The sequence below is a fragment of the Triturus cristatus genome, chromosome 7 (genome assembly GCF_964204655.1).
Source record: "Triturus cristatus chromosome 7, aTriCri1.1, whole genome shotgun sequence".
Taxonomy (NCBI): domain Eukaryota; kingdom Metazoa; phylum Chordata; class Amphibia; order Caudata; family Salamandridae; genus Triturus; species Triturus cristatus.
In genome coordinates, this window is record NC_140590.1 from 528,368,258 (window position 1) to 528,385,241 (window position 16,984).

The following is a 16,984-nucleotide window of genomic DNA, read 5'->3' on the forward strand; positions in this document are numbered from 1 at the left end:
GTTTATTAGTTGTAACTCGCACAAAGTACATCTAGTATCTAACAAGATGAAAAAAGAAACGCAATAGGAGGAATCAGTGTCTTGAGGAAGAACACTTCTTTAAGGGCGAGAACCCTCACTCATCCGGGGGTGACATGCTTCATCATTGGGTTCCCTCCTCACACCAGGATCACAAGGTACCTTGTGTGGGTTACATCGCCCCAAGATGGAGGAGCAAAGGTGTTTTCAATTAGATGAGCAGATGTTGGTCTAGAGTGAAGGGCAGAGTGCAGGGAGAAAAACCGGAATAAAACTACTTCTAGGTGAGCTGAATTAAATTTATTATGGTGCCCTCAGAGATGGGGTTAAAATCAAGAGAGGACAGGGGGTTTGTAAACACATGTTCGAGGCATTTGTGCTGTAGATACTCATGCTGTGCATAAGTCCGCCATCTAGTGTTGGGCTCGGATGATTACATGTTGTTTTTTTAAAGAAGTTTTCTTCGAATCGTGAGGCTGTGCGCCTCCTCCTCTTGGTAATACTGCACATGGTCATCAACTCCATTGTCGGACAGTGTTTTTTTTTTTCTTCTTTTTTCCACTGACTGGTTTGGAAGTAATATCTTGCGTGCCGGTTCTAAGAGTTCTTCGGGCTCCCTTTGGTTAGCTAGTAGATATTCAGTCGATCGTATTGTCTTGGTCGTGTAGATAAATTTCCATTCAGCGCCATTAAGCATCAATGGTCTTCGACTCTCCTTCTCGGCTTACAAGCCGTGCCTGGCCTCTTTCATTTCGATTTTATCGGACAATGACCTGTTAATGGAATGCACTCGGTTTCCTTTCTTTCCTAGCTGTCATTCTAAATATACCAATATGCCATTTGTAATCTATGAATCTCGCCTGATCAAGAGAAAAGCTGTGAAGCTTGTAAGTAATTTAGATTGAAGAAAACGTATTTATCGATTCGCCAGACACCGAGAAATGCTGCGGGTACAAGTGGACGATGTACCGGATGTTTTCGGTCGACAACCGGTTGATGACAGGTCAGCAGCAGCTGCACAAGGTGAATCGCTATCGACACATGATTTAGAGTCTAGCTTCAAACAAGTTTCGACCACCCTCCAGCCGCCACAAAAGCATCGGACAGTGAGTACACTTACCCCCTGATCCAAAGTCCAAAACATTGGCACCGTCCGAAAAGACTGCTTCCGGTCTGCCATTGCAAAAAGGCCATGGTGTGCACCAAAAAACTGAATCCTGAGACTGGCCCTCTGGCTCGGATTTGAAAGTTCAGCCTACAGCAGGGGCCTACACCTCGTCCAAATTGGGTACTTGGGCCTCCCACACAAGTGAGGCACCATTTTTACCGGGAGACCTGGGGGAACGCTGGGTGGTGGTAAATTTGTGTGAACCCGGTGATGCCACAACTTTCCCACACAAATGTGTGAAAAAGTGATTTTTGCAGCAAAAATTGAGGTTTGCAGGGGATTCTGGGTAAGGAAACGTTGGGGGATCCACGCAAGCCATACCTTCATGGAAGCCGCCGGGTGTCTAGTTTTCAGTAATGTGTGGGTTTCGTAGGTTTCCCTAGATGGCCGCCGAGCCCATGACCAAAAGCACATGGGACCCCCCCCCCCCCCCCCCCCCCCCCCCCACCTGGCAAAACCAGGTTGGTTTGTGATAGGTAATTTTGATATCGCGTCAATAGGTTTTGGGCCCTTCCCTGCCGCGGGTACTTGCGACACCCATAAAAGTGAGGTACCATTTCGATTGGGATACTTGGAGAAATGCAGGGGGGTTGGAAATTTGTTGTTACTTTCCGCCACGTGAAAATTTAGGCAAAATAATGCAAGGAAAATGTCAGTCACATTTTGAGGTTTGCAGGACATTGTGGGTAAGATAACTTGTTGGGATCCACAAGAGATACCTCACCATGCACTCCCATGGGTGTTTAGTTTACAACAAAAACTACAGTAGTTAGGCTATTCTTAAATGAAATGTACAGCTTGGCAGAGAGACAAAACAGACAAAGATCTATTCCTCAAGCACACACACATACTGGTTGGATTTGGCACGAGGGCGAGTGATGGTTCAGTATATAACATTTTATTAACGAGATTTCACAAAAATGAAATGCACTGTCAATAATTGAAAGGACAAAAAACTGAACCATTGACTCGCAGCTCGTGAGCTGTAAAGCCACGTCAAGGCACCAACCGCTTTACAGGCCATTCACACACCTTTCATACATGAGACACACGAACGTTCACACCACCAGGCAGAAAACCAACGCATTACAACATTCACAAAAAGGGACAAGGTACACCATGCTTGACGAAAACAGAATAGAAATTTTTACCTACACAACCACCTATTCCTGAAGCACACATACATACTGGTTGGATTTGGCACGAGGGCGAGCGATGGTTCAGTATATATACTTGTATTAACCAGAGATTTCACAAATAAGAAATGCACTGTTGATAATTGAAAGTACGAGAAACTGAACCATTGACTCGCAGCTCGTGAGCTGTAAAGCCACGACAAGGCACCAACCTCTTTACAGGCCATTCATACACCTTTCATACGTGTGACACATCCAAAACCATTCACACTGCCAGCCGCGGGCCCAGCACATTACAACACTCACACCAGCAGACAGCGCCATTCAAGGGCCCATCACTTTCACACGCTCACATTCCTAACACACCAGCTCACGGATTGCGTGGAGTGGCGTTTGGCTAGCAGTGTGTAGAGACCAGCAGCTAGTCACTACTTACACACGCCAGCCAAGTGCCAGCCAACTTACCGCCAGCAAAACACCAGTCCACGCACAGCGTCATAATTTTTTTTTTTTTTTAACAAAGAAAACACAAACCAATTGGAACTAGATACCAAACTATAACTACAAAAACAGCAGAAACGAAAGAAATCATTCTATTGCCAAATGTGAAACTGAACTATATCAAACCATACAGACAAGGCAGTACACTATTAGACTCACGGTTACTCCCAAAAACTCTCTTTAGTGTGATACAATCTGAAACATGAGGGCACACACAGCCTAGGCTTAGTAGGACAATCGGCACATTGCATAAGAGTCTCCTTCCGCACACCTCTTCGCAAGCAGACTCTATATCTCTTACAGGGATTGTTTTTTTTTGGGCGTGGGAGGAATTAAATCAGGAAAATGGCGATCTTTCAATCTGGCCACATCCTCCAACTCTAGGAACAGTTGCCTGTTCCACAACAACAAGGCTGCCTATCACCGACTCCTGAAACTGTACAAAAGTCAACTTTAACTCAGGTGAACACTCCTTGTACACAACAAAAGCATTGAAAGTTGCTAAATTGAAGAGATGGATGGCCAACTTTTTGGACCAAATGCACACCTTACGAATAGCAGTGTAAGGTTCCAACCTCTGATCTACTCTATCAACACCACCCATGTGCTTATTGTAGTCTAAAATGTACACCGGTTTGCGTAGTTCAGCAAACTGACCCCAAACAGCCACAGGTGAAGTACTCTCATGGATGGTAGTCAGCATCTACACATCCCTCCTGTCCGCAAATTTCACAGCAAGCAGTTCATCACTACGCAAGGAACTGCTCTGCCCCCTTTGAAGTTTTTTGGAAACCAGCTCTTTTGGAAAACCTTTACCGTTAGAGCGGATCGTGCCACAAGCAAAAGTGTCAAATTTGAACAATTCCTTAAACAATTGCACAGCAGTGTAGAAGTTATCAAGGTACAAATGGTGGCCTCTGTTAAACAGTCTTCTAGCAAGATCCCACACAATTTTCTCAAACTCCAAAAGTAGACTGACAACCAGGGGGTCAATAGTGGAATCCCTCCCAGTGTACACACGGAAATTAAAAACCTATCCTGTCCTACTCTCAGACAACATATACAACTTAATTCCATACCGTGCCCTCTTGCTAGGGATGTACTGCCTAAAAACCAAACGGCCCTTGAACAGGACCAAAGACTCATCAATAGATATTTCTTTCCCAGGAGTATAGATCTCTGAAAAATCGATCTACAAAGTGATCAAGTAACGGCCGAGTCTTAAAAAGACAGTCACAGTCAGGGTGATCTCGTGGCAATGCCAAAGTATTATCAACAAAATGCAGCATCCGAAGCAAAAGTAAATACCGATAACGGGACATAATTGCAGGAAATATGGCTGTTGCCATCAAGGGACTGGTAGACCAATATGAAGCCATGGATGGTTTCCTTATCAAGCCCCATCAAAAAAGTCAAACCCAAAAACCTCTTCATCTCATCCAGATTTGTGGGAGTCCACCGGGTAGCTCTAGAGTGGTGCCTAAGTGTGGCACTGTGGTCCCTCAAAAACTGTTCAGCATACAAATTAGTCTGCTCAACAATCTCAGCCAAAAATACATCATCCATAAACAACTGAAAGAACTGTATAGGCAAAAAAAATTCACAACCACACTACACCCTGCATCACCACTAAAGGCAGGCAACACCGGCTGCACCATGTTTGGATCAACCCACAGTCCAGCACTTCCAGTAGGAAGGCTGGAATCCAGAAGCCTCTTGCACCATCGGCACAGCAGTATCCTCCTCTAAAACAGGCACTTCATGCGCACTGAGAGTAGCTTCATCTGCACTGAGAGTAGCTTCATCATCCGATGATTCCATGTGGAGAGAGAACTCACTGCCTGAATCTTCCCCTCCCTCCTCTCCCTCAGACGCACTGTCAGTCTCATAATCCTGCTCTGAGGAAGATTCAAGCAGCATACCAACAACCTGCTGAGCAGTCATTCTACGGCTAGCCATAATCCTTACTAATAAAGGTAACTTGTCAAACCAGTCAACAAAAAACACTTTGAAAAATAAGTTATAAACAAAATGCCTCTTTATCACAAAGACCTAAATACTCCAAAACGATACCACTCACGTGCCAGAAGCAGCTAGACTCACCACCACCTACTCTGCACAGACACAGTAAGGATCAACAATGTCCCACTAAAATAGAAAAGAAAATTACACATAAGACATTATAAAACACATGCTCAAAACACTAACAAAATATGCTGCCATTACGAAACCACTTACAAAAAAATTCATTCATGCATGACAATAACACTGATTTGGAGTAAATACAACAAAAGGTTTTTCTTACCAAAACAAGTCAACTATGTAAAACTGCAAAACAGCCACTGCCGAAACCGCAAACAGGAATCAAAAGCTTTACACTAGAATAAAAAGGAGAAATAAAACATTACAATCACATATACAAATAATGCACTAGTCCACAAACTAACCATGAAGGGGAGCGACCCTTGCGCAAGGGGTTGCTCCCAACAAAACAATGCCTGGTGGCCTAGTGGGCATACAATAAAATTAATTGTTGAATCTGCCCTTCAAGGGATCAGAAACGGCCCAAAAAAATGCTCCCTAGAATGGAGCCACCCTTCCTGAAGGGGCCACTCCCCAAAAACATTCCGCCCCCCGAGGAGAGCAACCCTTGCCCAAGGGGCCACTCCCTAAAACAGCTAGGGCATTTAAAAAAAGTCATACTAGCCCAGAAGGAAAAAAAAAGAAACACTACATGTCCCCCGTCCCCCCCTCCCCCCCCAAAGGGGAGCGACCCGTGCCCAAGGGGCCGGTCCCTAAAACAGATTGGCCATAAATGGTGAGAAATTTGTAAAAAGGCACAGTTGGGCCACACTTTTTTAATTTTTGTATTTATTCAAACGGATCTGCTCCCCTCCAAGGGGGGGCAGATCCAACTTTTAATTTTACCCCCACAGGGGAGCGACCCTTGCCCAAGGGGCCGCTCCCCAAAACAAATTGCCGAAAAGGCCCAGTTGGGCCCCCCACATTTTTAAAAAATATATTTTTCTGGCCTTTTTCTAAACGGATCTGCCCCCCTGATCCAACTTAAAATGTTACCCCCAAAAGGGGAGCGACCCTTGCCCTAGGGGCCGCTCCCCGAGACAAATGGCGCCCCAAACACACAAAAAATACCCTTTCTATCGATAGATTCCTCCCAAACTTCCTGCACACCCATCAATTGCCCCTCCCTACCACTCACAGCAGCCCCGTTCCTGTCGATCAACTGGAACCCCCTAAAAACCACTTCTCCTCGCACCCCAACACCGCCCATTGGATAACATTGCAATCCAGGCCTTCCCAAAAATGCTCTTTTTTGGCACTCCCACTGCTTCGATCATCTTCAAACTCACTGGGACACTAGTTCCAGCGATTCCCAAGAATCTCAGCACGAATTACACACATCCATCCACTGGAATGGGTACGACTTTTCACCCAAACACGCGCCTCCCGCAACCCCACAAAAACACCGAAAAATCAGCCAAATCTGGATGGAATTTTGCCAAACCACCCTAAAACCTTCCCAACACCATTATGCACAAACCTGAATCGGGCCCTGAGCCCTAGACTCCGGGAACCCTATCAAATTTGAACCCTAAGGCCTAGAACACCAGCCCGAACCCCACAAACTCACAAAAAATGCATTCCTGCTGCACGATCGTGCCCCAGGCGCGATCGAGCAGCAGGAATGCATTTTTCAAAAGACATCGGAGGAAAGGAAAACCCTTTCCTCCGATGCCTTTGGAAATACACCCCCCACCATCCACGAGACAAAAATTACCTCTTACTTTCCCAACGCGCTGGAAACAAATGGCTTCCAGTGCATTGGGATGACGTGGAGGGGGGCACGGGGGGAGGCAGGGGAAGCCCTTCCCCTGCCTTCCCCGGTGCCGGAACAAAGATCGGTGTCCCACGGGGGGAGCGCCAGCGCTCCCCCCGTGGGTGGGTGTCACGACGGCTGGGAGCCGTCATGAGCACACGCCCACCGTGTGCCATGACTGCTCCCAGCCGTCATCAGCACCGAAGGGGTTAAAGGTATGGTACGTCATGCAGAGGACATTTTTAAAGACCCGGTCAAAGATAGGATAATAACACCATGCATTGGCAAAAAATATAAGGCTGCACCCTCTGATCCTATATACATTAGAAGTCGGATAACTACTGACTCTAGTAGTATCTAATGCTAGGAATCTAGCAAATTCTCAAACAGGGGATGCAGCTTCCCCAGAGAGAATCTAATTTGATTGTTGCCTCTGGGAAACGCGTAGCTGCCCAATCAGCGACTCATTGGCATATAGCCAACAGCCAGGCTCTGTTAGCTCCCTATGATAGAGCTCACTGGGACGAAATGGAGGGGGCTCCCAGAAGAGCACACAAAAAAGAGGAAAGCTCATTGCGAATAATGTGCGCTAGATGTAGCAGACCCAGTGACTAGAGATATGAATACCAGTCTACTATTACATAGACATGCATGACTCCATGTCTTATACGTGAAGTCCAACAGTCGTTCTTAATCTCCCATTTGATAAGGAACATCTTTTCGGCCCTCAAGTGGACACAGCCCATGAGAAAATAAAAAATGATACCGATGTCGGAAAATCAATGGGAGCTCTACAGACAACTACTTATTGTTTTTCATTTCGTAGGCCCAACTATAAACCAGGTGCAAGATCTGCCTCCTCAGACCACACAGGGTCAGCATATAAAAATCTAGAACAAACCTTTACTACCAAAACCTTTTATAGGGGCACATACAGAGGAAACAATTGTAAAGGAAGAGGTCTTGAGAATACTACCCGTAACTCCAACACCACTACCAAGCAGCTACTTCTTACCATTCCCGATCATTTAACACCAGTTGGGGGTCGTCTTCAAAACTTCTCTCAACCTGGAGATCAATCACCACAGATCAATGGGTGTCAGATATTATCCAACATGGTTACTTTCTGGAGCTCATTACAACTCCAAATATTCTACCTCACAAACACAAATTATCAATATAACATACAAATCTCCTAAAACAGGAAATCTTAGCTCTATTAATAAAAGGAGCAATAGAGCCAGTCCAAAAACTGTATCAAGGAATGGGTATATTCATTATACTTCCTCATTCCCCCCAAAAAAGATGGTACTTTACAACCCATTCTTGACCACTGAATCATTACATCCTATCTGAACACGTCCATATGGTCTCCCTTCAGGAACTCATTCCTTTATTACAATAAGGCGACTTCATGACCGTCTTAGATCAAAAGGATGACTACTTCCATATACCCATTCATCCAGCACACAGAACACTTATAAGTTTTCTATTTCAAGGAAACCATTATCAATTCAAAGTTCTTCCCTTTGGAATTACCACCGCACTAAAGGTATTCACAAAATGGCTAGCAGTAGTGGCAGCACATCTACGCAGTTAAAACGTCGATGTATTTACGTATCTTAACAACATGTAAACTGAGATCCTCGTCTGGTAAAAATAAATTACCATTATTAGGTCAAAATAAATTGACCACATCTTGCAGTTTGCCTGACTGAAGTAAACAACGTGGGCGTGATCATGAACTGTGACCTCTCGCTTAAATCTAAGATTAACCAAGTAACCTATCCTGCACTAGCATCTGTTGCTAAAAGAATCTAATTCAGAGCTCTTTGCATCACCTACTCTACTATCCAAGGGACGGCACTCCTTTCTTAGGAGCTATTACTGCTCTCGAAGGACTGACCTCCGATCTAGAAATGATCCACTCTTTATCAGGTTCCTTTTCAAAGCATGTGAATGTACAGCTGGCTCCTCCTCAATAAAAATCAAAACATTAGATGGGGTACACCCTAGAGACATGGCAATGCCTCTTAAGTCAGATAAGAGGTGCTTCATCATCGGGGTCCCACCCAAACAGCTGAGTGCCGTTCGGGTGTGCTGCGACACCTGATTACAGTGGAGCGGGTATTTTTTGATTGAGTGAAAAAAGGAAAAGAGTGAGTGAATTAAAAATTGGCCAGGTTTAACTCCTTGATGGGAACTTATTTATTCTGGATTAACTGGACAATATTAAAAAGGACTCTAGCAATACCGTGTTAGGTGTGATGGACCTTTGGTATCTGTATGTAGAAAAAAGTGAGTTATAAAACGGTCTACATGTTTCAACCTCTAGGTGGAGAATTCCAGGTTTTTGTCAGGACCAGTGAAAATGACCAGGGCGGTACACACACGCTAAGGTGTACCCAACCCTTGGTCACTATGGATCACAACCGTCTACCGTGTTCCCTTTCTCAATTCTTGAAAGAGAGAGATCTGTAAAAGTGAACAAACAGACAAATACACAACAACATCAATTGAATAACGGGTGTCTACAGGAAAAAAGGGTGCTCCTCTATTCAGTATCCATTGTTACCAATGTGGGTATAACCATGTACTGTCCAGTAACTACCAAATGGTAATCACATATAACGTGACACAAAATCTCTGCGGCGCTGGTGTGCTTAATCAGTGTGACAGCTTTCCATGACCATGCATTGCAACCCACTGTACAACAGTAAACCAGTGCGCGTCTGCGCGCTCTTACACAACCGTGACTAGTTAGGAGGAGTGTAAAAGTATCGTTCGTATATTAGCTCCCAGGTGGTATTCTTACTGTGAATACCTACATCATCCACACTTATTATGTTTCAAAAGTGCGGGTGTCCACGCTCTCAAACCGCTCCGAGTGCATTAGATAAAAAATGAAAACATGCATGTTGGTAATAGCGTAAAAGGAAGAAACACTGTTGGTACAGAGAAGGTAAGAACATATGGCTTACTTAACGCAAAATCGCGAGCCTCATGGAAGCCGAGGTCGTGGTGCTGGTGTTATGCACTATCTGGAATTGGGAGGGGAAGTAGGGAGAAAGGTTGTTGCCTGAAACTACAGTGCGTAGGCTCGGACCAGATGGAGTCTGCCCACATCATGCAAACATACTCGCTGCATGAAGACCAGGCACCGGCTATTACGCCTAGCTTACGACCCGCAACGGCGTCCCGACGAACACCGAGCGAGCCTCTGCCCGCCGTATAAATGATGTGCAGTTCCGGGTACGTGGTGCGGGGCGTGGCAATAGCGTCACGTGGTGAGTGACGCTCGCTGGAGGCTTGGTCTGCGTGTTGCTAGGGACGCCTCTGTGCAGCCTCCGCGGCTGTTTGCCTGAGTTGTATTTTTATAAATAAAGTAAAAGGTAGCACGTTAATGAAGGAAAGCTGGCGCGACCTGGCAGAAGTACAGTGCAATGCTCTAGACGCTAGACAAACTAAGGCTGGCTGCCAAAGTTATTTTAATTGCGCACAACACTGTTATTCAATATGCAGAGCTTCGTCCACTGCTAAATCCTAGCGCGAAGCAAGTTCACACAAGACGCAGTCTATCAAGGCCTGTCTGGGGACCTGGAGGCAAAGTTCTAGAAGCCACGAAACCAAGTGTTTCAGGTGCGTAGTTATGGTAGGCTGGGAGAGGGGTTAATAAAATCTCTATTCATCCTCCTCAATACATACATGCACACTCTGTAATCCTTTCCAATTGAAAAAGAGGATAATCTCCATTCACTTACAGTTTAGCAAAGCTTAAAGAGATTTCAATACGATTACTAAACTAATACTAGACTTAATGTCTGTACTTACAAATTGTGATCCTTTCACACTCTTGCTTATCTCATGCGGTAATGTTCTGTAACATGCCTTTCTGCAACAAGATTCAGAGCTAATCTGAGCTTCATTCTCCACTCCAAAACATATAGGCCGCACCTCAATGAACACTCTCGTAACCATGCATAACAAATTGAGTAATTACTTTCGTCCATCCAGTGATTTAGGACGTCATAAGGGGCAAAAAGTTCTATACAAATGGTACTACAATACAGCTGCAGCTGTATGGAATTACAGGTTTCCAGACTATTGAAATGTTTTTCAGTCGGAGTATGCTTACATTGGTAGTTAGTCCGTTTTGTCGATATGCTGATTGGTATGATTTGTGCAAGGAATTTAGTGACCTTTTACCGTTATTCTCCCAAAACTGTGGTATGCTATTTAGCATTCCACTATGCAATTCCTACTATGTGTACATCTTCATGATTCTTAACTTATTTGTCAGGTACTGTATACAATTATTGTGGTCAGTACTTTTGAAAACAAAAACTGTTCAGTTATTACACATGTGAAGGTCGTTTTGAATTTATTATAGAAAGGGATGGTTCAATCTTTACTGAATGAAAGTGCTTCAAATGTCTTCTCAAAGGTTGCGTTTACTTCCATGTGAAACTGGTCATCGAAACTTATGGTAGCCCTTTGCAGGCTGCCTGTTGGCTCATGCATGTGTGACCTCCATTTTGAAACATGAAAAACTCTTACTGGTTGCAATTATATGAGCTAAAAGTTATGCCACATTTCATTCCTTGTCATGCATGTGTGACCTCCATTTTGAAACATGAAAAACTCTTACTGGTTGCAATTATATGAGCTAAAAGTTATGCCACATTTCATTCCTTGCGTCCCACCTTGGACAGTGTTTTGCGTGGGCACGGTTTACTTCATTCAGACTTAACCAAAAGCAAATAAAGCTTCCAAGGGTGCCCTTGAGCTAATTCAACAAAAACTAAATTTGGGGTGGCAGCGCTCCTAATAAAACATTCTTTTGACTTGTACCTATGAGGTTGCCCCACAGGAGTCATGGCTCTTGATTCAGTAACCTCCCTGATTTTTTAAGTTTGACAGCTCCTGATGTTTTTTCTATGTCGAGGTTAGATTAATGCAAAGACAACAAGGTGATGGTTGGAATGCTTGAATTAATCTCTGCCCCTGGCAATCGCTCAGGCTGCATTCCAATCAAGTTTTTTTGCCCGCCATGCCACCTCAGTATGCAGATCAGTCTTGACAGTGCTCCTCATGTGAACAGTCCTCCCTGAACCAGAACACAAGCAACCTATGGCCGATTTTGCCTTAGTTGGGGCTCTTCAGCCAAGTATAGGTTGGTTCCAGTGGCACAGTGAGTTGAGGACCCTCATATGGATATACACTGCGCACTTAAGCGGCAAATGCAAAAACAAGGTGATGCATAGAATTCTTGAATTAATGATTCAATTAATCTCAGCCACTGGCAATCTCTCATGGCTTAGATTAATGCCATGACATTTATTTTAAGATAATGAATCTGGAGAGGATTCCTTTCCGGAGAAGAAAAAGACTTTCTTTAAAAGTAGATCTCAAATGAGGTAATCCCTGCAGATTCACAACTGCCCCTCCTCTTGCTGAATGCTTGGGTTTTTATTTGGATTTTTTAAAGCAAAAAAATAAACTAAAGTGACTGCCGTGTGGCGAAGTCGTCTGGGGAAAAATGTAAGCCAAGCTGCCTAAAGGAAAATGGGCAGACACTTTTTTTCCATACTGCTGTATTTTTTATTTTTCTTCTCTAATTTTTGAGTTGAGAGAGGACTGAAATTGGTGAGTAGTGCTCAATTAGTATTGCATTCCTAAGGTCTGCTATTTCAGTTTTCCCCTTTTGTATTTGTTGTCTTTCCATCCTGTTCTTGTATTGGCTTTGTCTTTAAATCACTGTAATGGGTCTTGTTCTATATATCAGATGAAATACAATATCAAACATGCTTGCGCCGCTCTTAATTTTTGAATTATGATGCCTCGTGTTATTTCTCTGTAATTACTGGAAATGTTTGTGCTTGTTTTGAGTTTTTTTTTCTTTATTTTTCTTATTGCTTAATTGAAACAAATGCAATATACGGAACATTGCCTCAAATCTTTAAGTGTTGGGTAACTTAGTATTCTAGGTTTCCATTCATGAAAGTGTTCTCGATTCTAGACAGTCTCCGATGCTTTGCTGTTGCTTTTTGCCAGATGTCTTATTGCAGTTACCTAATTGCAGAATGCAATTGTGTTTATACTTCATTGTGTATTTTAGGATCCTGAAGCAAGAGCGCCCTGAACTGGCAGCTTTGGCAGACTGTGTGGACCTGCAAGAATCAACTGGTATTGCTTCAGATAGCTCCAGTGATTCCTCCAGCTCTTCTAGCTCTAGCTCCTCCGATTCTGACTCCGAGGTGAGTATTCTCTGCTTAAATAGGGCCTTCTTTCTACAGATTAACTAGGGTTCCAGATTAAACGAGAGACAAATAGCACAAGATTTATGAAATACTATGTATTGTTTGATTGTGAATCTGTGTTTTTTGAATTGCCATTAAGCAAGTTAGGCACCATTTTGTGGACACAATTTAGATACCGATAGGCTAACAGTGGTTCTTTTTGTTCTCCAGGGAGACTCTGGTTCTGAAGCAGATGGAATGACTCATCGCAGGAAGAAGAGACGAACTTGTAGCATGGTTGAAAATGGAGACACTGTATCACAGGATGATTGTGTAAGCAAAGAACGCAGCTCATCCAGATGACTGCATGCGTCCAGACTGAACACTGCATAAGCGAAAAAAGAAGCCAAGGGGTTATTGGGGAGGCGACTTGCAGAAATAATAGATATTTCAATTTCTTTCTAGAAACCAGGCGACGGTTATATGTGCCAAGGGGATCCATTGCAATATTTTAAAGGCTGAGATTATATAATGTTTTTATCACGTGTGTGTATATATAGTCATGTTTTATTGTATTTCAGCCAGGTCTTAATCCCTTTTCTCCTCTAATTTCCAGTGTTCTTTTAGGCATTGGATGAAGTTGTTTTTTTTTTGTCAATCAACGATGTAATTAAAATATGCAAGATTTCAGGAGTGCTATAAAAATAATTTTGCCCAGCAAGATTAGGCCATGGTTTAGGCGTTGTAAGTGACAGTTCACACCACCTTATTTTTCTGGGGACAGGAATTCTTGTTTTGTGCTGTAAAACTTGGGTTGTGAGGGAAACCATGTGTTTAATTATGGCCTACCTGCTGAAAATCCACACTTTGTCTATCCCACCACCAGTCTGAAAGCAACATAGAACATCCCTTGGTACTAGTATTTACCCTGGTGCTTGGCTCATTCAGTAGCAATATATACTGTGAACTTCACCCCTTGCACACCCACCTGGAGATGGCTTGCCTTTTGACTCCTGCTCCTTCACGCTGTGGTTTGAACCCTATAATATCTTTGCCCAAAAGGAGGTGACATTGTTTGCCCTCTACTTTCATAATCCATGTGTTGTGCTGTTGCTTTATTTCTTGATCCTGAGGTGCACTCCAATCTCAGTCCTTTCCACAACTAGAAGGAGGTTGTATCCATCCAGAAGTCCTATTTTGTTGCCTTGGTTCCTTCACCAACCCAGTAAAAGGCAGCATTGATTCTGACCTGGTTATCTTGTGCCTGCAGTATGCGGCCCTGTGTGACCCTGCCCTACTGCACTCAACTGTAGCTTGCACTTTGCTACATTGGTGTAGCCTACATATAGGGCTGTTGCCTCCGTTTCTTTTTCCCGTTAACGCTGCACTTTTTAACTATAGTCACTACTGCATTTAAAAGGAGAAGGCTGTGGTTCCAACTTTTCTTGCAGTTTCCTGTCTGCTTCATTATTTTCGCTTCGGGTTCTTTTAGGATGTTGCACTGACCTTTAGTGTTATTTACAACTAGAAAGTGCCTGCACTCTGACGTCAGTCTATTTTGCACTGAGCAAGAATTTGAAGAATCCAACTGCGCATCCTTCAGGAGCTGGAGTTTGCACTGTGACCACTGTCTCTTCAGCACACAGCAGGAGTTTGCACTTTGACTTCACCTACTTTTTTGCACCATTGTGGGACGGACACGCTATATAATCTGACATTCAGCCTGAGACTGCAGTAGAAGACCTCTGTCTGTTATCTTCAAAGCAGGAGGCTGCACTACGCAACCGTAGTCCCTTCCGCACACAGCAGGGAAGCTGCACTAAGCGACCTCAGTCCCTTCCGCACACAGCGGGGAGGCTGCACTAAGCGACCTCAGTCCCTTCCGCACACAGCAGGGAGGCTGCACTAAGCGACCTCAGTCCCTTCCGCACACAGCAGGGAGGCTGCACTAAGCGACCTCAGTCCCTTCCGCACACAGCAGGGAGGCTGCACTAAGCGACCTCAGTCCCTTCCGCACACAGCAGGGAGGCTGCACTAAGCGACCTCAGTCCCTTCCGCACACAGCAGGGAGGTTGCACTAAGCGACCTCAGTCCCTTCCGCTCACAGCAGGGAGGCTGCACTAAGCGACCTCAGTCCCTTCCACACACAGCAGGGAGGTTGCACTAAGCGACCTCGGTCCCTTCCGCTCACAGCAGGGAGGCTGCACTAAGCGACCTCGGTCCCTTCCGCACCCAGCAGGGAGGCTGCACTAAGCGACCTCAGTCCCTTCCGTTCACAGCAGGGAGGCTGCACTAAGCGACCTCAGTCCCTTCCGTTCACAGCAGGGAGGCTGCACTAAGCGACCTCAGTCCCTTCCGTTCACAGCAGGGAGGCTGCACTAAGCGACCTCAGTCCCTTCCGCTCACAGCAGGGAGGCTGCACTAAGCGACCTCAGTCCCTTCCGCACACAGCAGGGAGGCTGCACTAAGCGACCTCAGTCCCTTCCGCACACAGCAGGGAGGCTGCACTAAGCGACCTCTGTTCCTTCCGCACACAGCAGGGAGGCTGCACTAAGCGACCTCTGTTCCTTCCGCACACAGCAGGGAGGCTGCACTAAGCGACCTCTGTTCCTTCCGCACACAGCAGGGAGGCTGCACTAAGCGACCTCAGTCCCTTCCGCACACAGCAGGGAGGCTGCACTAAGTGACCTCGGTCCCTTCCGCACACAGCAGGGAGGCTGCACTAAGTGACCTCAGTCCCTTCCGCACACAGCAGGGAGGCTGCACTAAGTGACCTCAGTCCCTTCCGCACACAGCAGGGAGGCTGCACTAAGTGACCTCAGTCCCTTCCGCACACAGCAGGGAGGCTTCACTAAGTGACCTCAGTCCCTTCCGCACACAGCAGGGAGGCTGCACTAAGTTACCTCAGTTCCTTCCGCACACAGCAGGGAGGCTGCACGAAGTTGCCTCAGTCCTTTCTCACACAGCTGAAGGCTGTTCTTTGTGGCCTCAGTCCCTTCGACACACAGCTGAAGGCTGTTCTTTGTGCCCTCTGTCCTGTAAACACACAGCAGGAAGCTGCATTGTGATCTCACCCCTTTCCACCCAAAGCCAGTAACTGCTGTATGTGGACCTCTGTCCCGCCTGCAACTGCTCCTGGATGCTACACTGGGCGACCTTTGTCCCTTCATCGATCAGCTCCAATATCTACCCCCGTGAAACCCTTTAACTCTGAGAATGTGACCCACGTTTTTGGGATCTCTAACCTAGACATACATCGAATTCCCTGATGCTTTTTTCTTTCTCTGGCAAGGTTCAATACTGAAAGAAGACAGTTGTGCTTGTTAACCACATTAGTCTAGCTTTTGCCCTACCCATCCCATTCAGTGTGTTGCTTTCAGCTCTGGTGCGTCAGGTTTTTGTGGATGAAAACACCAGAATCAAAGTCTATTTATAATGATGGGTGCTAGCTCTTTCTCTCACACCTAACTCGTCTAAACATCTAACATTTGTAAGTTAAATTTAATGTAAGTGGTGGCCTCCCCATAAAGTGCAACCCTGCTGGCAGGATTAAACCGTTTAGTATTCTAAAACTTCAGGATAATATTGTTGCCTAAATGAGACTTGCTTAGTTCTTCAGTGACCAGTTGCATATTGCGGAGGAAGGAACAGTAGCTCAAAATGTGATGTAAATAATGCCAAATACGCAAGAGCAGCCGAAGTGAAGTTGTCTGTGTACTTGACTTTGAGGTTTGTGACAACTGTATATAAAATTTTTATGAGGAAATGTGTTGCATTACTTTCTTATTCTGACACCACATGAACATAGTTTCAGCTAAGTGATTTAATGTCTGCCTTGACCATGCCACATTTTTAAATTAATAAATAAATACGCTAAACATGTCTTTGAAACACTTTATTCACATACTACAATTATTAAAAGAAGAGATGCAATGTTTGTTATGCAATTTGTTCTTTGCTTGTTGGGCTCTCTGATTTTCTGGAATGGCTATCCAGAGGTGCACACACACTGCAAAGTAGCATCACATCAACTTCTCACTTCTGGGTTTCTCTAATATCCTGGAACGGGGTCCCCAAAGGCGTT

The 16,984-nt window shown here is 44.9% G+C and overlaps 1 protein-coding gene across 1 annotated transcript in view; it reads left to right on the plus strand.

Annotated features, from left to right (window-relative positions):
• The window catches only part of JMJD6 (jumonji domain containing 6, arginine demethylase and lysine hydroxylase), an 82,532-nt gene extending 65,754 nt beyond the window's left edge, over positions 1 to 16,778 (plus strand). The window contains exons 5-6 of the mRNA XM_085616899.1: positions 12,780 to 12,918; positions 13,132 to 16,778. Coding sequence (XP_085473025.1) covers positions 12,780 to 12,918; positions 13,132 to 13,263 — 271 coding nt within the window. The 3' untranslated portion in view covers positions 13,264 to 16,778. The remainder of the gene's footprint in view (positions 1 to 12,779; positions 12,919 to 13,131) is intronic.
• Positions 16,779 to 16,984: the final 206 nt, after the last annotated feature.